Here is a 22944-nt window from a genome sequence, read left to right as displayed (position 1 = left end):
GTCTTCCCTAACAAAGCATTTATTAGATGCACAAGAGAGCTAGATTTGTATCTTATTTTTAGCACTAAAATACTCATTAAATAACATTTCTCTTTTATAATTCGTCATTGTAGACACTAGACAATGCTGCAACATGATTGTGATTGCTTTTTTCCAGTCTGCTATATGATATAAAATCTTCACTTTTCTAAATACAATAAAATTGTTTTTAATGTTTTGTACATTGGCCTACAGAAATGTATGGTTTGAGATTCTGGCTTCAATGCAGAGGGTGGGACTTCCCTGGACTCAAGATTTTTCATGGATTTTAGTGCCTGTTTTACACACCCCTTCATTTTTGGAGGCTATTTCTACTCCCGGGTCCTGCCTTGCTTGCCAATTCTGTCCTGCCAAGTAGAGGCCTAAGGAAATTTTGAAATTGCAATCCTTTCAGATGGCAATATTTTCTCTTCCTTGGGTATACATGGATACATAATATCTAAGTTAACTGTAATTTGGGGCTCAACAGACAAGGGCTATCAGTGTTCTTTCAGCAGTGGAGCTCATGAGCAGTAAGTGCTCATGAGAGAATCCCATCAGTGGTTATCGCACTGTGTCATAGAGGTTTGTGTCCAAACTGTAGTGTACATGGAGACAACTGCTTTTTCCAAACTAATGTTATTAATTAGAATGTACTTTGTAAGAAACTAGACAGAAAGAAACCTCAAACCCAAATAAAAACAGCTCAGGCCAGGAGTACTGGCGTTTAAAACTTTTATTCAGAGCCTAATTCTCCAGTGCTTACTCACAGTGAGTTGTGCTTAGTTACCCATGAAAGCTGGTAAATACTTGTTGAATAAATACTAATGCAAGATATTGTTGCTACATTAATTCTGGCTTTAATATATTTTTCATTTGCAGATTATGGACATAATCTATTCTACATTAGCTCAGCAACCCTCAGCTATAACATTAGAAACTTGTGGCAGACTCTATGCTCGAAAAATCCTCCACAGTTCAGTGCATTTGCATATGTTAATCTCTGCCAAGTTCTCTCAGAAATGAAAGGCTTTACATGCACATTAAAAAAAAGGCAAACAGACCCCAAACCTCAAGCTAGATCTCTGTGTATATCTCACAGCTTAGAGCTGAGCAGCAGAGCTGCTAAATAGACTGTATCCTGTTTCTCTTCAGTAGCAGCCCATTCATCTCCAGGTACAGAGCAGCCCGTTTACATGCTTCTGCCTCTTTTCTGTTTTACTTTTTCTGCATAGTGTAAGATGGCAAACCACGTAAGCTAAATACACAGTTGAGCCAAGTAAACCTTGCAGCTAGCAGACAATTTTCCGTTTGTCAGCCAAGGGAAAGTTCATTTTCACTGAAGACAAAATGTTCTTATAACCTATCTATTTTATTTTTGGTGATTTGTAAGGCAACGTCCTTTTGGACACTTCCAAAAAAAAATTCTCATGAAAACAAAGATAGTGAACATTTTTGAAAGGATGTATGTGAAGTGTTCTATAGGGCTCTAGCTAGATGGCCACAGGTGACTGCTGCTCTGAAAAAAAAGTGTAAAAGCTTTTGCTCCAGTGATTTTCATTTTAACACATCCATGACTGTGCCCTTAAACAGCAGCTCCAAAACATAGCATTTTCTTTCAGCACATTTCTGCTTTGTAAGACATGTGCATTATAATAACGCAAGCAGCAAATATATACAAACAGATATGCCTTGTGTATGTAGATGAAATAGTGTCAATGTACACACAGACATGAACATCTAAATATAAATACACTCTAATAATGAAGACATTTTATTGTTCATAAATATAAGGTAGTAATCTGTGCCTACAATTTTTCAGAACTCATGTTGTTCCTTCCCAGGATCTGAAGACAGTGATTACCAAAACTCAGTAGGAGAGCAGGAGTTGTATGAGGGAGCATTTACTGAAGCTGGGCGCAGTCACAAACCTTTAGCTCTGTGTGTCAGGCTTTGTCCACCATTAGTCAAATCAGGAGGAAAGTGAAACTTCACTGCTGCAGGGACGGAGCACAACTTTTTTTAGAGGCCAGTGTTACATTTCTAGGAAGGAAAACCGTGGATGATTTTCCCTTTTGCGTCTGTAAAATCTGGCGTTCATCCCATGAGATAGTAATCGGCCAGCACTGAGCCCTGTGGGTTCCCTTGCTGCATCAGAACAGGTATTCCTTGGTGGGACTAGCACCTAACTCAGGGTCAGGACTGCGGCAGATACCTGAGCAACCCCCAGTACAGCTGCACATTGAAGTCAACTTATATCCCCATCCACTCCTGACCTAGGGAAGAAAAAAATTAGTTGTTTTGGAACTGTGGTGTCATAAACATTGGCAGTGGCCCTGTGCAGCCACTGCCTCTCAGAGAGACCTCTCCAGCCAGGAGCAACCCTGCCAGTGCAGGGGTTCAACACCATTTTGCCTCTCAGCCCTGATTCATGGCTCCTTCTGACCGCTGGCATGATGAAGCCGATGCCATTAGACTGCAGCATGTGTTAATTTACATGATGTGATTTACATGATGTGACCATTTCTTGAATATATGGTGTTGTAGTGCACTTTAGCACTACTTCAGAATTTGTTATTTTAAGAGGGAGTGATCAGCATTCTCCTCATCTGCCTAGATATTAGTGATGAGTAGCACTTTCAAAAGGCATCTATTTCTCTGATATTACTGCTGCTGTGCTTGCAACTAAACTGAAGTCCTAAGTCCTTCTGCAGCTTTAAGTTTGTCCATATTTCTAGTTACTTTACAACATGCCCTCTTTCAGCTTTTTTTTGATATTCTTTCCACTCCGGCTTCTGGAATTTGTATAAAACCCACTGAGGGTTTTTCCTTTTGAACTGAAGACATTTGGCTTGTGGAATTTCCTTTAACTGGAAGTATGTCTGAGCTTGTGGTTTTATTATTTCCACAGTTTTATATTGTCCTGTTTGTTTACTCCTAAGCACGGGGAATGCTCCATTAGTCATGGGAAATCGGTATTCACCACTTTAATTTGCATTCAATTCTTTCTCTAACAGTTGAAAGAGACAAGGACTTCTCCCACCAGCGAAGGCACTACAAGGAATTTCGGTTTGACCTCACTCAAATCCCACATGGAGAAGCAGTGACAGCAGCTGAATTCCGGATATATAAAGATCGAAGCAACAGCCGGTTTGAGAACGAAACAATTCAGATTAGCATTTATCAGATCATCAAGGAGTATCCCAACAGGTATCATGTCGGCATGAGCATATTATGCCTGCAGTAATGTTCCAGATTTCTATCTGAATTTGAGAGGTGATAACTGATCATAAGCGTGCCCTTGGCAAGGCATTATTGCTGTCCCTGTGGTTTGTGTTGCATTAATTCCTAGGCAACGTCAACAAAAACTGAGCAAGAACAAAACTTATCTTCAACATAATTTATTCCAGGTTTATGGAGTTGCATTTCCAGCCTCACCAAACAGTCTGCCCATATACAGAGAGGGTGAGGGTTCATGTTCTCAGTGAACAAATGGTGGAATCATATGCACAGTGTAAGCGTCTGGATTTGGTAAATACACCATTTGCTGACACTGAGGTACTACAAGCCAAGATTCAGATAGTTCCTTACAGGCAGATAGACTGTTCAATTTTGCTGACTTTTGAAGGTTTTTTTTTCACAAGCGTGTTTTAGTATTCTGCAGAATGTAACTGAAAGATTGAATCAGGCACTGCCTTTAAGATGACAAACAGACACTTAACACTTGCTGCGTACAATAACTAAGAATTAAAACACGTAGACATTACACATGAGCAAATATCTGATCCTATGTTTGCGTAACAGCGTGGGACATATTTCCAGGACTGTGCAACAGCCATGTAAATGACCAGATTTGACAAGGCAAAGTAGATAAATATCCCAAAATTCCCATTAAAAAGTAGTAGCAGTTCCAAGATGCTTCTGAAAAAAAAAATGGCATGTCCACAAAGTATTGGAGTTTTTACCTAGATTGGTGAAAATTTTAAAATTAAATTGTTTAATGTCTTTAATGTTTAAGCAAAGCGAGAAAGAAAAATTGTTATGAGTTAAATAAAAACCTCCCTCATCTTGGAACAGACAACACATTTCTATTCTGGCAATGTCTAGCAAAGGCAGCGGAAATGGTAGCAGAAACTTGCAAAGCATCAAGCGCTCTATCATCAGGTAGCTCAAAGGCTGGGCCAGAGTTCAAATCTCTTTGCTGCTCACAGAACCCTGAGCTCGTACCTTCCAGGTGAGATCTCTGACCGTCAAATTATAAACATTTTATGACTATAAAGAGGAGTTGTTTTTTGTCAATGGAGCAGAACCAACAGAAGGGAAAACACTTATCCTTGCAGAGTATCTTCTGCTTTCTTACTACATTGTGCAGAAATAGAACAGTGCAGGATATTTTTTTTTCCTCTGTGCTTAACTTGCAAAAGTTCTGTTGTTGTAGGTTCCAAAAGAAACTTTTTGGAGGAAAGAATGAAACTGGAAGGAAAAAATATATATATTTTTGAAGAGCATATGTCAGGGTTGGGATGTTGAAAGCTCTTTACTTGCAAAATCAACAGACGTTTTTTTAAAAACAAGTGGGAAAAGTTAGTTTTCTAATCCACTTTAATGGGTTTCTTTATTTGTATGTTGGTTTGTTTTTTTTTTTTTCCATTAAGTTGCTTCTGTTTTATTTTAGAGAAGGCAAAGTCGCTTACTCCTCTGAAGCAAGATGAAACTTTAATAAACATCTGACCTGTTAAATGACAGTTGTCCCTATGAAACCACTGAAGAATACTCACGATTTCTTTCAATATCTTATCTACTTTTCTAAGATAGTAAAATCACTATTTCTATTTATAAACATTTTTTAAAAATATGTATGTATTTCCATTCACTAGCCTAATAATCCCACGTGTTCAGATGGAATCATGATGTGGGAAGAGTACACATGCAATGATACACCGTCCATTGGCTTTTCCCTATTCTATCTAAGGAAATTTCAGACTTAGACTTATTAGACTTAGTCTTATTCAAGTGTTTCTCTTCAGTCTCCACTTATATATGCAGCATATGATGGCAAATGCTTTAATGTTGGGATTGGAGAAATCCACAACCTCATAACCTCTAGAGTGCTCATATTTGAAACAAGGAACTTTTCCCACTTGCTTCTCAGTATCTCTGATCAGAAGAACTCCTAAGCATATTTTATCACTGCAATAAAGTTACATTATTTTTTGCCTTGGGATCCAGACTTCAGTAGCGTTAGTCATGACTTTGTCACCTCAGTTTTGTCCTATATCAAGACATAAGACTTTAGTTGTAAAATTTTCAGATTTAGGTGCAAATATTTCTGTAGCTATGGAGTGCTCCACGCTCCTGCTAGTCATACCACAGCAGAACTGCTTAATTTGACCCTGGCCCTCCACCTTTCTTTGCTCTGAATGGGAAATGGGGGTGCCCAGTAGGATTATGCAATCTGTTACGGGTTCTGCTGTGCTTTTGGGCAAGGCATGGTCAGGGTTTATGGGTTCTGTGTTGCAGTCTTTGTAGTTTCAGACATTTTTCTGTCTTTGGAGAAGCTGCTGAAATGCATGCATTGAATTCATTCGGAGTTTGCTAAAATTACAGTCTTTGAGATTGAAATTTTCTGTTTGTTCTAAGGGAATATGTAAAGCATTGCCAATGGCAAGGCAACTTTTCTATTCAGCCCTGCCAATGTACTCCTACCCTGATCTTTTCTCATGACGAAAGTAATGTGCTCCAACAGGCCAAATCCTTGTTCATGATCTAATGGCAGCTAGCCACTAATTTAACTAAACCCCAAGGATTCTTCCCACATTAGGGAATCCTCAAGTGTCATTAAGATACTAGAGCAGCTTTCTGGAATGAGGCGAGAGGTGAAACCACATTATGGGGATGGCCTATTACATACTAGTAGTCATGTTTCGATCTGGTCAAAATCTTTGCTGGGTTTCAAGGAATTTAGAGATGGTTTATTTCACCTTCACTTTCCTGAATGACCCAGGAGATCTGGATCTTAGACATTCTGCCCATAGCCTCTGCTGAAATTCTTGACTGTGGTAGCATTTCTGATGTAGGCAACTGGTTGTCTGAGTCCAGACTGTGATCAGTAAACTTAAACAGCCTCCAAAAATGTAAAGCCAATCAGCCGTGTTCTGGCTGTATGTGTTCATTGTTGCATTTCAGGCTATTTACGACATAATGCACTACTTTTTTATTATGTGTTGTGGACTATTTTTAAATAGATTTTTTTTTTTTTTTAAAATTAGAGCCAAAATTTGCAGCTGTTTTTCATTTTAAATGTGATTGTTTTTTCTTCTTTCTCTTCATAGAATAAAGGAGAATTTAAAAATTGAAAATGTTGTGAAATGTGATAAGAAATTTCAGTGACATCAGCTAATGGTAGTATACTGAATCCAGAGCAATCACTGATTTTTGATAGGCCAGGCATTCACCCAGTATTTATATGAATTCTGAAATAAGTCATTATTTTTCCGACACGTATTTTTAATTTCTGTAGTAAATTACTGCTATGCGGCCTAAAACATTGGTGCTGATCTGGAGTCTTTTTCTCTATTTTACTATCTTCTCTTGAAAATCAGTTCTAATTTCCTCTAAGTACACACAGATAATTTTTAGTTTATTTGCCAAGTAAATAGGTATGAACAATCTGCCTGTTCGCGTCTGTTATCACAGCCAGATCCTTGCAGGAAGGTGAACATAACAGTGCCAAAGACAGAGTGATGTGAGTTTCTACTGCCATACAAATAACTTCATGCTGTGAAGAGATCCTCGGGGAGAATTTGTTCTTTACGAGGATTTCTGGGTTACCCTGTTAGTAGTATTCTGATTCAGCATAAAGATATCGTATGCACTGACTTTTGAGAACTTTTTGTATCATTCACAGCAAAGTTTGGAGCTAAAAGAATATATATGGGAAAATAATTGTGTATTCCAGGAGGAGACAATAAAAACAAGAAATCATGGCACTGTAATATTGTAATACTTTATATTCCACATCGTTCTACACTTTCCTATTAAATTTACCAAATGGTACAAGAGATATTTACAAATAACTGTCATAAAGCCTGCTGCATTCAGAATCAAACTGTTCAGTTTTAAAGTTCTGATAAAACTGCTTATTAGAGAAAAAAATGGGCATTTAAGACTCCAGAGAGTACTATTTATGAGCTTGCGGTATGTTGTTAATTTCTTCAGTGCTAGAGTAGTTGGTCAGGCTCTTTTGAATTGTAAGACTGTTTTCATATTAGCTCTGGAGGGAGAAAGGTATGTTTTCTCCTTGTGTGGCCGTTCACACAGTTCTAGTGGAACATGAGCCGTAAGAGCTCAGCAAATGATTATCCTGTAGAAGAAGGCAAAAAGGATGAATTTTAAAAAAGTTCCAACAATTTTCTTAAAAACAAATAAATAAATAACTAAAGATTCACTCATTGCTGCTGAGCTCTTTAACCTGATTCTGCAACTGTTTCTCACGTACAGGCAAACGTGCGCTTGTCTGAGCTCATTTGGTTTTATTTTCCCATGTGTTGAACTAACACAGTTTCAAGAGCTATACAAAATGTTTTTTCAGTATAAGAGCTTTTCAGTGCGTGTAAAGTGGTTAGTCTAGATAAAGCCGTAAATTCCTACCATGTCACTGTGATTAAGCAGACTGTGACTATTGCGACAGCAGCATCATAATTCTAAATTCTCCTATGCGCAAAGCCTGTTCTTGCCGTCTCTCTTACCTCCTTAAACATACATTCATGCTGCCTGCAAGTTAACGGTACAACTCCAAGGTCTGTGTAAGCCAAGTTTGCCTTGACTTGTTCAGTCTAGATGCAGAGTAAAACATTTCTTCTTGTGCACTGTTGTTTTGATTACTTTTTATGGCAGAGAAGGGAAAGGTTTATATAACAATAGACAAGTTTAAAAGGCACAATGGAGAAAACAGTTTTTAATAATGCATGCTGCTTTGTTGAAGTGTGTAAAGTGAAACTGATGAGAGTTAAATATCTTGTTTTTAGCATCGCTGTTGCCGTAAATTATTTGTAATGCAGATGTGGTTCTGGAAGCAATTGTTTCGGGAGATATGTGAAAACAGAACAAATAAATGATCCATGCTAAACATTTAGTAACACAATTATACGAACTCCCCTGAGTAGCCCTTCTGAATTACTGGAAAATTTCATGGGAATGAATTTGAGAATATACCAGGGAACTGAGGGTTAAAATGTAATAAGTACATTACTGAATCAGTATATAATTTCCACTTTGATATATAGACTTATTTTCTAAACATCTGTATTAATATGAAATTGTCATATATTCATGTTTTGTCATATGATATCGCTGCTGTCATATGTTATTGATAACAGATTCTTTTAGCCACACTATGCCTTTGAATTTTAGTTGAAATTTGAACGTGATTTTGACATTTTTTGTCATTTACACTAGATGTTTTATAAATGTTAATGTTCCTGAGACATTCTGGTGCTGAAAGATGAATTCTTTACGCACAGTCTCAATTATATATTTTGTGTATTCATACCAGGAAACTAGATTTTTTACATTTTCCAGAACTGCAGTTTTCATATGCTGGATCATTTCAGCAAGGCATCTGAGGGGAATACCTGTATTATACTTAACAATTATGTGTTGGCTACAGCATACGCTGTGCTGTGTCATGATGAGGATGTGTCGAAGGATTATTCATTTGGACTGGAGAAAGTTATTGTCAGCAAGGAAGTTAGGGAAAAAAAAAATAGTAATATTTGAATGTCATAACTCTCTATTTTCTTTAACTTAGGGATGCAGACTTGTTCCTGTTAGACACAAGAAAGGCTCAAGCTTCTGATGTGGGCTGGTTTGTGTTTGACATTACTGTGACCAGCAATCACTGGGTGATTAATCCACAGAACAATCTGGGCTTGCAGCTCTGCGCTGAAACAGGAGACGGTAAGGCCGTAACTGTAGCTTGTTGCTCCATATATGCTCTTGTCATCCTCTTGCTGTGAACCTTTTCTGGATTGGTGTTTTTCAACTCTACTGGGTGGCAATTCATGGTGGGTTTATGAATGAAGAACACAGTCTTGTCCTGATGTAGTCATGATCTGGAAACTATTTATTGTTCTTAATTCTATAGAATATAGCAATTATAAAGCTAACTGAATCTAGTCAAATTAAATGAAATTTGGGATAAAAGCTCTAACATTAAAAATCAGGTTTGATTTTAATGTTCTTCCATTGATGATTACCTACATACAGTCAGGAAGCTCAAGAAGATTTGGGGGATTTTTGGTTTATTAAGCTTCTAAAGATCTTTCTGAGGTGAAGTATGGAGAAAGCTATAAAACAGCTACAGGACCGGAGTGGCTTCCTTGCCACTAATACTGACATTGGAAAAAGGTTAATAATGGGGTAATGTGGAAATTGATTTTCTATCTTTCAAAAATTTTTTTTATTTCAAAACATTTTTACCTGAAATGTGTCAAAACTTTAAAATCTTTAACATTTTAATTAGCTAAAAAGTAGAAAGAATCTTATTAAGTCTGAATAATAGCCATGATATTTTAAGAACAATTTACTAGACTACTATATTATTTACAGTTATGCTGTTTATTAAAAAGTGAAAATGCATCTCAATGCAAGATAATATTTTAGAAGCGTTCTTTCTCAGATTTCTTTAAAAACTAATAAAAAGAGAATTATGTGCAATTTTTTTTCTGTGACGGTTCACTTAATCTGCGCTACTTTACAAGCAAACTTTCAGATCTAGCTTTCTTGTCAAAAAGCTTTTTATGCCAAAGGTCAGGGGATCTGTGATGCCAGCTAATCTAAACCTTAGCTGACATAATGTTAATGAGTAGCAGAAGAAACCCCGGTGTAAGAATTAATATATTTTTTTTCTTCTTTCTTTGTTCTGGCTACGTTTCCTCATTGGTTTTGATCTGCATTTTCCCTCAGGCTCAGCTGGGCTGTGAACAAAGTCTCTCAGAATTTTCCAGCAACTTCTTTGCCTGCTGGAGAGTTATGCAAAAACCTGCCATGGCCCGGAGTCCTCCGTTAGGCACAGTGTTCAGAAAGGCTTGAATCGCGGTGGCCAATTTCACTTAAAATTGCCCAGAAAGTTCAGATACAGCCAGCGGAAAAGGAAGACATTGATCCTAAGTAGGCCGCCATGTTGTTGCTGCATTCAACATGTCTTCAAATGCCCCGCACCTGGCTGTGGGCTGTGTGGGGAGGCAGCCTGGTTTGGTTAAGGCCAGTTTTAAACCCTTAAAATTTTGGAGAGGTGACACTTCCGTCAGGCATCCAAATGAGGTGGATTGGCTCCCGGCCAGTTTTCCTGCTCCAGAATAAACTCCATCCATGACTTTTCTTTCTTTTTTTTTATTTCTTCCAGGAGATTCAAATACAGAAATTCTTGAAAATTAAATATCCATGAAAGGCACTCATTAAGAAACCCTGGAACTAGCAAATTGTTGATTCTAGCCTCAAACTTATATTCCCTCAGTAAACAGCCAGAAAGTTTGTACAGTTAAAAGAAACTTTTAGGTTAATACACTGAAGAAATTGTAAATGAACGGTTTATATAAATATTTCCCCTGTCTTACTCCCAAGATCCAAAAGGTGATAGATAATTTTCTATTTCAAATACCAGCGTCACAGGCAGGTTTACCTTCTTCACCTTGCTTATTTTAATTTCTCAACACAGCTGCTGAAGAGAGGAGGGAATTCCCCTTTCCTCTCTTTCTGTTCCCCTTTTAGTTTATTCATGCAAGAAGACTGCCCTTCCTTATACGGACTAAAGTTTTCAAAGCTATTGGGAAGACCTGTGCTATACCACTTCAGCTTAGCATAAGGAAAATCATCCTTTTATGCTCTTACAATTTCGTTCTTAAAACTTTGTTTACTTTTATTGGGTTGCTGTTACTTCTGGAAGCTATTGGAAACACCAGCAGTTGAATGACACGTTTGTGTACAGAAAAAACATGAATTTTTATACTTGGTATGCAGTGGACTCTGTTTTCAACCCAGGGAACCCCACCCGCCTTGCCTCCAACCACTTCTCTTTGAATGCCCAAGGGAGTGATCAAAAGTAATGGAAAAACCTGCCATTGGCTCAGAGGAACTTCAGGCCATGAGGGTCTGAGGCACCTTTCTTCATGCCCTCGGCTATCTATAGAGTTAATGGAAGGTACAGGAATTGTGTCCCCATAACTGGAGAGACATTTATGATAAGACCTAGACCATGAACCTTTCTGTTGCAACAGACCATTAAGCTAAATACTAAATTGGATTCCATTAAGTCAGAGGATTCATGTTTAGTGTATTCACTGGGGCACTGGCCAATAGTCTGTAAATACGTACTCATTTTTTCAGATTTATTCACAGAGCACTTTTAAAATAGGGAAAAGGTAATTACTGAGACTCCAGGGTGCTACTATATTGTTATCATTATCATTAATAATAATCTTTCTTATAGTTATCTTTCAATGAGTTTTTAAGCAATTACTTGTAGAGATACATTTCTTTGGTGAAAGGTACATCCCTGAAGAAGGTACATCAATAATAATAATGTCTAAATGAGGAATTAAAAAAAAATGTAGCCATTTAATACAACAATGTGATTAAAAAAAACCAACAACAACAAAACAAAACAAAAAAAGCCCCACAAACCCTTGGAGAACGTCTGGTTGTTGTAATTCATATTTTTTTCCTTTTAAAAATGCTGAAAAAGTACAAAAAGCCACATGACATCGGAATGCATTTTCTTTTTTTCTTTGAGACAGTATTTGGTATCATACGCACCATTTTAGCATGGAATGTAGACTTTTTCTCTTAATGGGACATTTTATTTTGAACAGTAAGAATAAAGGTTTGCATGACACATATGGAAGCTGTCAACATATAATGCACTGTTTCCCTGGGGCTGTGGTAAATTAAGGATCAGGTTTTTTTGATTCTCTTTTTTAATGTCTCCTCAACATTCTGCAGCATCTCCTTTGGCCAGTTCCCTCCTTTTGACACCAAAACTCTCCATGGTGTTTAAAACGAGAGGTGATCATTTTCACACTGATGGAAATGCGGGTGTTAGATGAATTACAGCATAAAGTCAATGCAGATGCAGAAACAATTTGAAAAGCTCTATGTGACGCTTTTTCTCTATGTATACCATATGCCTCCTAAGACTTAAAACATGTTCCAGTGAATCAGCACCTTTGTATTAACATATTTATAATTAGCCATCACTTCTAATGGAGGAGAACAAAAGCTGCAGGAGTCTTCCTGTTGCCGTTTCTCTCATTGCTGAGGAGAACTTAGCATTGCCTATGGAAAATGGGAAAGGAAGAAAGAGTGTAACAGTGACACGGATCTCAATACAACGTTCTGGGTAACAGTAGGCATGTATTTCTGTGCCTTTTCCTGAATCACTTTGCCTTGTACTTCATCAGGCTGTGCATCACATGGGAGAAACTGGGACTTTCCTTGAGAAGTCCAAGTTGATTAAGATGACTTCTATCAACATGTAGTCCTATAGCAAGTTTCCTTAGGCTTTCTTACTGTTCGAGGTAGGCAGGAAACAACAATCCTCAGCTCCCTGACAGCCTCTTCAGGTATTTATTTTTTCCTCAGAACAAAGAGAAACTAGAACAAAAATAGGTTTCTTGATCTGGGGAAAGTCTGGCGAAAGCCAAGTCTTTCTCCAGTGCATATTTGGGAATACTACTACATGTTCCCCATGGAAGGGGGCTTTGCTCCTACTCCTGCAGGAAATACTCCAACAGTAACAGGGGAGATGCTAGGAGACATATTTTTGTATCATCTCATCTGAGGCTGGGCCTTTCAAGGTGCCTATCTTCTGTGAAGCCTTCAGAGAGGCAGCATGAACAAATTACTTTCAACCAATAACAACCTGTGCCAGCACCGTGGCTTTTTCAGGCAGTAGGCTGCTTACTTTCACACTGGCCTTGGCATCACTTTTACAACATTCAACATTATCACTCTCATCCCAAGGTTGCCCCAAGTCAGTCTTGGCACCTACCCACATGACCACAGTAGCTGGCACGTCCTCCAGAGGACACTGTTGTGTTGTTCCACTCAAGTCCCTTAGTGGAACTGATATTTACAAGGCAAAGCATCAGAGTAATTTCACCTTCATTAGTGTCCTTATAGTGAGGGGAATATAGGCTATATATATATATGGACTTTGGCAGGCAATAGCTCTGCCTAAATTCTGAGCCATCTGGAAGCCATATAGCCATGTTAGCACAGCACTGAACCCGAGCTAATATATCCTGCCCCTCAGCAGGTTTTATTAGCTTGGGCTCGAGCACTGCCTAAGTACAGCTACATGAGTTCTGGTTCAGAGCTGACTTTGGCCAAAGTTATAAGAGTAAATTAAACATGCTCGGGAATACTGTGGGGCACGGAGCTCTGCTGGTGTAAAATGAGCCAGAGAGATGACTCTCTTAGACTCCAAAGCAAGGCAACTACATGGAAGTTGCCCCTGGGAGAGCCTGGGGACAGTGCCACAAGGGACAGTGGGACAGCTGATACTGGCCACAAGTACACAGCAGCACCCTGACACCCAAGCAGAAGGGACAGTTCATCTCCAGTACTTGGAGGTGAGCCTGGACACCCCGTAACTTAATCCAGTAAGTGTAAACCATGTTTCCAGCTGGGTCAGAAGTACCACGAGCATCTGCTTGTAACAGGCAATGTAACCCTCCCATGTTAGTATGGGCATGCTTACTGAAAGCAGGAGTTTTGAAGAGGTGGGATGTCCCAACAGTGCATGCTGGTCCTGATCCTGCTGGCATAACTATGCAACAATCCTCCGCCAACCTCCCCAGTCAGATGAAGGATACATGTGCTTCTAAGCTCCAGTAGTTGAGTTAGTAATTAGTGTTGGTCCTCAGATTCATTTAGAATATTTTTAAACTTTTATTCTTTGGTGAATGACTAATTAATCTAATCTCTCCTTATTTATTGTCTTCCTGAACGTATTTTTAACCGGAGAAAACCCCTTGGACTCCTACAGACGGTCCATGGCTTAATTACATTAAATTGAAAGGATAAATCAAGTACTTAGGAAACATATTTGTGTATGATTAGATTTGGTTTCTTGCATAAACATGCACAGTTCTGCCACATTTTGCAGCATATCACGGTTCCTAACATGTTCACAAATAATCCCACATGCTTTCTTCAAGAGCTTTATGAATTATCAAAATCAACACAAAAAGGTACGGAAAATTCCTCCAAATAAACAGAATAAAACTAACAATTAAAGATTTTAGTACCAAAAGCAGGATCTTTAGTTTTGACTAAAGCTGAAAAGCCGAGGAAATGCACAGCAGACCATCCAAGACCACCTATTTTTCAGAATTCCTTGAAGAGTTCAGGGAGTAGAGAAGTCTATAAAACACATGAATCTTGTTTCAAAAGCTGTATTTTATATCCATCTAGATAAATGTTTCCAACAAAAGGAAAAATTTGCTTAACAGCTTACGGAGATAATACAGTAGAGAGGGTATGAAATACTTTAGAGTTGTAGTATTGGGGATATCTTCCTTATAAATGGGCCATCATACTTGTGTTGTTAGCTTTTATCTTTTTAAAATAAATCTTCATTTAAGCTATTTTACAGCTGATCCCTACCTCTATTCTTTTGATTCTGTGAAATCCCATTGCTCTCAAGAGCACTTGTTTAGGCATGAGAAATCAAGCAAATTTCTGTCTAATTTTGAAAACTACCTGATGATCTTTCCGAGTCAGAGCCTCAGGAGAGTTTTTGCTCAAATATCAGACGTTATTGGATCCTCTATACTCAGAGTCTTTCTCCAAGAGGCCTTCCCCTATCCTTATTGCAGAGATCACTCTCCACAAGAAGTAAACCATAGATGTGATGTTGGAATGCTTTTGTTGTTTGGTTTTGGATTTTTTTCTAGCAAATCAGAAATGAATTCCCAGTGTCACTGAAGTTCTCAATTCTATCTACAAATATGTAAGACTATTACCAAAATAACTACTGTGACCTAGAAGTAGTGGTTAATCTGTAAAATGTGTTTTGTGGCTTGTCAAACACTTTTGAAAGTAAATAAGTGCTTGTTTTTCATAACAAAATGAGTGGTTTGTTGCAGTTCTATGACTCAGGACAAAATAATGGATCTTGGACTTACTCATTGTCCTGTGCTGCCAGTGTAAATCTGGCCAAGATGCATAATGGCTGAAAGCTCTTGCAAAATTAGTGTCTGCTAAGTGCCTTACATAAAATATATACTGCCTGAGGAAAGAGAGCCAGGTCACAAATCTCACCACTGTCACTGGCATCCACACTGGTGATCTCAGAAAAAGTCAGGATTTTGAATGTCATGAAGAACGTGGTGATCTCTCCAGGTCAGGATTCCGAGACAGATTGTTTCTGAAAACTTGAAGTGTTCTTTCAATTCTGTTTGGAGCAGCTGGGGGGAAAATGAATTTTTAAGATGGAACTCAATCAGTTTACTAAAGGAGTTGTGTGCTGCAACTGCGTGTGACAGCAGAAAACTACACACAGGAGTCCTACAGCAAATCACTCCAGAGTGCTGATCCTGTGGGTAAAAAAAAACTTATGAAATTGTCAGGATTGTTGAGGAACTACCTTTAAAGCTGATTTTTTTTGAAGCAGCTATTCCTTTATTATAAGGAGTCATAATGTTAAAAGGCAAATAATATTCATTCAGTTCAGTTACTCAGCCTGGAACTTCCATACAACCTTTTCTGTAAACTGCTAAGGGCACTTTACTATCAAGTAGAAAAAATGCCAAAAGTAAGTTTAAATGCCAAGTTAAACAAACACATCTTGCCAAGGACTCAAAATCATATGAATAAGGACGAAGGAGTTCAGCAGATTTGGGACACAGTGCTTTAAATGATTTTTTACTCTCCAATATACCTGTCAATATGGAGAAGAGACAATAAATTCTCATACCAAGACTGAGAAGCACATGCCAGAATGAGGGGAATATGAAGGCTCTGGACTGTCCCTGCATGAAATCTATCTGTTGCAGTTATTTATTTTTGCTTGGAGTAGTGCAAGTGCAGTGGCTAGGTTCAGTAAAGTTGACTGCTGGTTGCTTACAAAGTGTCTACGGGCAAAAAAAAAAAAAAAAAAAGATAATTGTAATGTTCTGATTAAAAATATGATAGAAGTATAAAAGAAAATTATTTTGGAATGCTTGGAGATATTTGATTCTTTGGAAACACCTGATTAGCAGAGATATACTTTGCCTTTTTGGTTTTACCAGCTGAGTGAAGCCATCAGGGAAGATGTGGGTCTGCATAAACCACTCAGTTGATTTTAGAAAATACTGGCCAAGTATTCCAGTATGGAACAACTGTGCTGGAGACACCTCAATTTCTAGTTGTCCTTGAAGCCAAGAGAAAGATTTTCCAAATGTTACTAGAAGTGATAGACTAAAAAAATGAAGCCCATCAATGCTTCTTGCTACAAAGACCAGTTCATGTTAGGGTAAGACTTTTTTACAGTATTCTGAAACCCATGCTGTAGAGAAAGGTGCATTCTACAAGGGTATGGCTTGGAGATGGAGCTCCTGCTATGACAGAGCTCTCGATGCTTTTCAGAGTTGGGATACTTCAAAATATCCCCTCTTCAGAAATAGACAAAGCTTTTTGTTCTTAGCCTGAACAAGATCTCCCCAGTGTCCCACCTACAAACTTTTTTCCCTTTTTTTTTAATTTTCTTTAAATAAAGGATAGATGTTCTGTAAATGCAAACTTTCTTTTGCACAGAAGCTACCAAAAATGAGACAACATATGTGGTTTGCATTTCCAAACTAAACAGTTCAGAGATCCTCCTCGGAAGAAATATAATGTCTCGAGGGTAATGTATATTTTGATTGCTTTGTCTTCTGAAAGTTAGAATTAAGCTAAGGTATATGATAAACTGAGAGAGAAGAGTTTAATGACAAACCCACTGAAGTCAGTACAAGTTTTCCTTTTGACTTCACTAGAAGCAGATTCAGTATATACACTATTCATGAAGTGAAAAAAAATGGATCCTAAAAACTCTGGCTGGCTGCTTAAAAGATCAAGCAAATAAGGGAATAAAGTCACATAAACTGTTTCTCTGTGTAAAAAGGCTGTGGGTTACAGGCTTAATTTTTTATGGTATATCTCTATACCCTGAATAACTAAGTAAGCCCTAACTTGTGGAATCTTAATAGCCATCTCATTGCTGAAGTTTAAAAGAAACCCAGAGGAAACTTAATAATATTAAAAGTTGTTTTAAAGGGAGTTCACATTGGTTTGAAGGATATTTTGCTTCGCACACAATATCCACCATTGTAAATTCAGAGAACCTAGATTTAAATTCGGAAAACCTACACAGATCTTTACAGCCCTCAGTATATAAATCTAATAGTATTCTTAAAATGTCCACCAGTGAGGTATTAATCTCTTAGAGATAAAATTAAAATTCTGAAAGTCATTGGAACAAAAAATAAAGAAAAATAATATAAATATTCCCTCTAGAAATGAGAGGAAACTTGGAACTTTGTGGTAAGGGGTTGGTTTGTCCATGAATTGCAATGAATAGAGAATAGTCTGTACAGTTTTTCATATCTGACTTGCGACAGAAGATTTGAAAATATAGAAATTAATGTTGCTGAATTATTTAATAGTTATGTAAATAAATACATGAAAAGATGAATTAAAGAAACACAAGGCTAAAAAGCCATTTAAAATGAAATCAGAAGCTTCAACAAATATATTTTTCCCTTGCAGTCAGAAAAGTAATTATCAAAATTGTTCTGAATATGTTGCCAATTACTCTACTCCATAACTGCTAACTTTCTCAGTTCTTCTCCTGCCTTTGCTGGGCTCTCTGTCACTGGAAACATCTTAAACCAATTTAAAGTGCTACACCTGAATAAACATGTTGTAAAAGTGTTTATGTATTGAAGTGGGTCAGTTCAAGGTATGGTATTTGGCTGGAACTTCTAATTTCTCTTTTTACTGCAAAAAGGCTGCCAGAAGGAGGAAGTCTGAGCTGAATTAATACATTTGTTACAGTGGAAGTAGAATGGAAACTACTTTAACCACAAATCAAACTGCCTCTTTCATTTACGCCAGTGATAGAGTTTTTCTAAGAAATATAGACTCTGGCGTACAGCCACTGTGCGTTTGTGTTTGAAAAGGAAACCTATATGCTTATTTCTATAAGGCCGATTCCTATGCTTATTTGTAAGTTCTTTTTCAGGGTAAAGGAGCTAACAGTGTTATAGGTTTGTGGGGCAGATGCTCCTTTGTTGTCCATGTGACAACCTTTCCAGGCAGCTTAGCAGAGTTCCCAGTATCGTGATGCTGTGCGGGCGGTGCCGGTGCCCGCACCTCCCATTTAAAAGACCTCCGTGTCCCCCACCCAGCACAGCTGCACAGCTTCACATGACACTGTCTCATTTTCTGATGGTTGAAGGGCTCTGCATAATACACATATGCACAAAAGCATTTATGCTGCCAAAATAAATTCTGTTAAGAGCAAGGGTTTATTTGCTAAAATGTCACTGATGCAATTTCAGTGAGTTGTTTTGCTTTCTTTTCTTTTACGGAGGTTCAGATCCTATAATATAGTGAGGTTACCACACAGTCCTGGCTGAACAAATATCTTAAAGAAATATGCACATCTCTCGGGAACAGAACCAGAGTCAATAATGTCCATATTTCAAATCCTGTTCTCTGGAGTGACTGAACTCCTTCCTACCTTTACTACTGAATGAACATCAGTTTGAGTAACACTGTACGATATTTGTTTTTAAAGTAGAGGTATATTTATTATCCACACTTCTCTTTGCTGCATACTTGCTTTGGGGATATAGGGTTTCACATCTGACACCCAAATGATGCAAAAACTAGATGACCACGTTACATTATCCTTTTGGTAGCCTATAGACTTTAATGGGCCTCATTATTTTTTTACTTCTATAGATGTGTACAAGAGACTGAATTAAAATATCAGTGTATTGAATAAGATATGTAGTGTACGGAGACTATAGTCTTATGCAATGACAAAATACTTGAAAGCAGTTGAATTGTTTTATTTTTTTTGCCTTTTAAGTTTTCTTCAGCAAAAGGAGGTGAGGATTTCTTGTTGTGTAACTTCAGGATTGTGGACAGAATTCTTATCGTGCTTCAGTCAGAGGTGGAACTCCCACTGTGGCTTCAGGAGGGGCAGAACCACACCTCATGTATGCAACTTACAATTTCCATCACTTTATAGGTCGAAGCATCAATGTTAAATCTGCTGGCCTGATTGGAAGGCATGGGCCTCAGTCAAAACAGCCATTCATGGTTGCGTTCTTCAAGGCAAGCGAAGTGCTTTTCCGTTCTGTCCGAGCAGCCAACAATAAAAGGAAAAACCAGAACCGCAACAAATCCAGTAGTCATCAAGAGTCTTCTAGGATGCCAAGTGTTGGGGGTAAGACAAAACTACTAGTCTCTGATTTACTAGTCTCTTTACAGTAGTTATGGCACTTGCTCAAATGTGGTGGAGTCACAGCTGGTCATTGGCTGAACTGCTGGAAACTGTTCCTGCTCTATTTCTGTCTGTCTCCACAGCTTTCCTTAAACCTCTTTTGTTATGTCAGCCGTGAACATGATCTAGCTTGTGTGAGTCAGTTCACCTGTGTGTATCATGGGTTCTTGACAATGTATTTTGGAAAAGGTGGTATACGAGCTTGAAACTTGTCCTGTGTAACAGGCAGCTGGATGAGATCCTTGCTGCACGTGAAAATGAGGCAGAGAGAGGGCTGTCCCCCAACTGCTTCACGAGAACAGTAGTAGTTCTTCATTAGAGTCCAGAATAAATTATTTTCCAATTCTTTCCTGAAATGCTCTTTTCATCTAGATGGTAAAGTCACTTTCTAAATATTCTCTCTTTTGACCAGATAACTCCACTTTTCAGGGACAGAATGTGAAAATGTGTCTTTGTAGAAGTGTGGCAGATCTAGTACCAGTATATCAAAACCTCAATGCAGATGCAATTCTTAAGCTCCACCTATAAGCAAGCGAATTGGTATCTTCCTGTGGAAAGAATTCAGCCTTGGAGTGAAACTCAACTATTTGTGAACATTCACTATGAACATTATGCACTACTTTAGCCCATCTCAAAACCTCAAAAACAAATGGCAGATTAGAGACCCCACTCATGGAATGTGTAAGCCCTTCCCTGATCTTCTGTACAAGGATAACAGCCTTAACAACCACAAATTGCTATTAAGCTGGTAAGGAAATCATAGAAATCACTTCAATAATCTATCTTTCACAAGTAAATCACAAGGTTTACCTAGTGATCTACAGGAACTAAACATCACTTTAAGTTTAAAATGAATATTAAAATATATTCTGAAATAAAAGTTTTTACTTGCAGTGTTTGTTACCACTTCAGTAGTGTACTCAGTTTTATTTATGTGTGACTTATACGTAGAAAAAAATACATACTGCTTTTCTATTTACAGTGGTGGACTTGGAACAGAGAGATTTCTGAAATACCTATCTTAGAGGCAGGCATATGTTCCCTTTTGATGATCCTAGGTTTTGTAAAGCCCCTGACATTTGTAAAGGCACCAGGAATATCTGTTTACAACAACAGTTGTGTTTTTGTTATTTACCTGCTGATTTACCTCCTCATGCAAGACATAGTTAAAGTAAACGACACACTGATGGGCAAAAGTCACCATGTGATAGAGGTCGTTGTTTGCACACTTATTCCACAACCTAATATCTACTGCATTTTAGTCAGACTTCCACAGTGAAAAAGGAAGCTAAATGTTATATAACCAAAGCCAGATAGATACGCTGCCATTTACATGGCACAGAATTCAGTTATATTTTTCTTTGCATGCTAATCCCAAATTTACTTTGGCCCTTCCTTTTCACTTTTCCCCTTTTTCTCTCCATCTTCTTCTGTTTTTTTTTTGTTTGTTTGTTTGTTTTTGTTTTGTGGTTTTTTTTCCTCTCTTCTTTTTGGCCCTTTCTTTCTTCCCCTTTGCCTTTTGTCTTTTTTATCTCCTTTCTTTCACATGTTTCTGGACTCAAGCAAATATCTTTACTATAGTCTCATTACATCAAAAAAGGACAGCCCTTCTAGGCAGCTCAGTTCTTCCCTTCCACCAGAAATCACATTTTTGAAGTATTCATGAGGATATACACAAACGCAATATGGAGAAAATAAAATCTACATGCATCAGTTATTCTAGTAGCTGGGCAGATGTTCACAGATTTGGCATCAGGATCCTCCTACCACTAAAATCTTCAAAGGAACATGAGCTCCATGTAGCGCATTCAGACTGTGCCTGCCTGCTATGCACAAAGGATTAAAGTGTTTATTACTTACCCAGTTATATTGTGGTTGAGCTGCAGTTAAAAGGAAAAAAAATAAATCAAAACTAATGAATTTTTTTTCCCAAAGTGCTTCAAAAACTCTACCTTGAAACGAAGTCTGGCTTTTTTTTTCTTCTTTTGAATGTTACCTGAATTGAATTACAGTGGAATTAGGCACTAGAAAATATCCATATTTAAATAAATAATGATGATTCATACTATGAAGTTCCACAGTAAACTTACATAATATTTTGTCATGCGCAAGGACTGATCAAGAGTTCTTGATTAAACTAAAAGCATACAGCTTTTTGAAAACTCTTAATGTCTTAGAGTGTCCTGCCTTGCTTCCAGTGGCTATTCCAGAAAGACACAGAACTTCTATAGGATGTGGGCATATATTTTGACCCTATATACCATGGGGTAACTGTAGATATCTGACATGGCAGCAGGTAACTAACTACTTGTGGAGAACTGAGCTGAACCTTTAATGCCTATCAGTCCATTAAGACCTAGAAAAATGTCACAGAAAAAAAAGATAGTATTTATCATTAAAAAGGAAAGAGTATTTTATTTGGGTATTATAGCTTAGAAAGCGCAATTTACCACCCATGGTGATACTACAACAGATTATTTAATATTGCAAATGTTTATGTCTTGACTTGTGAACAGCTTTTGATACTATCTCACTACATATTCTGGGGCCCAGGTGTATTCAACAGAAGGGAGGAAGGGAGGAAGGGAGGAAGGGAGGAAGGGAGGAAGGGAGGAAGGGAGGAAGGGAGGAAGGGAGGAAGGAAAAGGAACAGAGAAAGAAAAGAAAGAAAATCATATTCAAATAGCATGTTACTAATAGAAGTAAAATTTGGATGGGTATTTTTAATGATATCTCATTGAATCTCTTCTGGATCTGATTCAGTCCAACATTTTATTGGTAATTTGGATGATTGATGACTCCCCCAGATCTGGTAACTTCTGTGAACTTGCTGAGAGCACACTGTGTCCCTTTGTCCAGGTTGCTAACAAAGACAGTTAAAAGTATTGGCACCAGTACTGGTTCTTGAGGGACATCCCTAGCAACCAGCTGCCAGCTGGACTTCATACCACTGATCACAACACTCTGGCCCAGCAATCCAGCCAAGTTACCACCCATTATATTCTTTACCTATCCAAAACACTTCTGATCAATTTGGCTGTAAGAATACCATGGGAGACCTCTTAAAAAAACTTTCCAAAAGTTATTATGAGGTTATTATGAGGAAAAATACCCAGCTGCGACTAGCCCTCGGAGCCCTTCCTGTTCTCCATAATGCCTGGACGAGTCTTTCAGGAGGATTTGATCCACAGATTTCACAGAAACTGAGGTTAAGCTGATTACTCTTCCTGAAGATGGGTGTGGCATTTTCCATTTGTGAATCATAAGAAATATTCCTCAGTCATAATGAACACTCAAAAATGGCAGGGAGTGACTTTGCAATGATGTTGATCAACTCATTCTCCACCCTTAAACTCATGCCTTCTGCTCACATAGACGTGTATATT

At 38.0% G+C, this 22944-nt stretch overlaps 1 protein-coding gene across 4 annotated transcripts in view; it reads left to right on the top strand.

Moving 5' to 3' along the window:
* The window catches only part of BMP5 (bone morphogenetic protein 5), an 87699-nt gene that overhangs the window by 54697 nt on the left and 10058 nt on the right, over positions 1-22944 (top strand). For all 4 annotated transcript variants that reach the window (XM_048936917.1, XM_048936914.1, XM_048936915.1 and 1 more), the window contains 3 exons: positions 3036-3228; positions 8828-8976; positions 19304-19501. In XM_048936917.1, coding sequence (XP_048792874.1) covers positions 3036-3228; positions 8828-8976; positions 19304-19501 — 540 coding nt within the window. The remainder of the gene's footprint in view (positions 1-3035; positions 3229-8827; positions 8977-19303; positions 19502-22944) is intronic.

The sequence above is a fragment of the Lagopus muta genome, chromosome 2, assembly GCF_023343835.1.
Source record: "Lagopus muta isolate bLagMut1 chromosome 2, bLagMut1 primary, whole genome shotgun sequence".
Classification (NCBI taxonomy): domain Eukaryota; kingdom Metazoa; phylum Chordata; class Aves; order Galliformes; family Phasianidae; genus Lagopus; species Lagopus muta.
The sequence above is the reverse complement of the archived record's forward strand: the minus strand, read 5'-3'. Positions and strand labels throughout refer to the sequence as shown.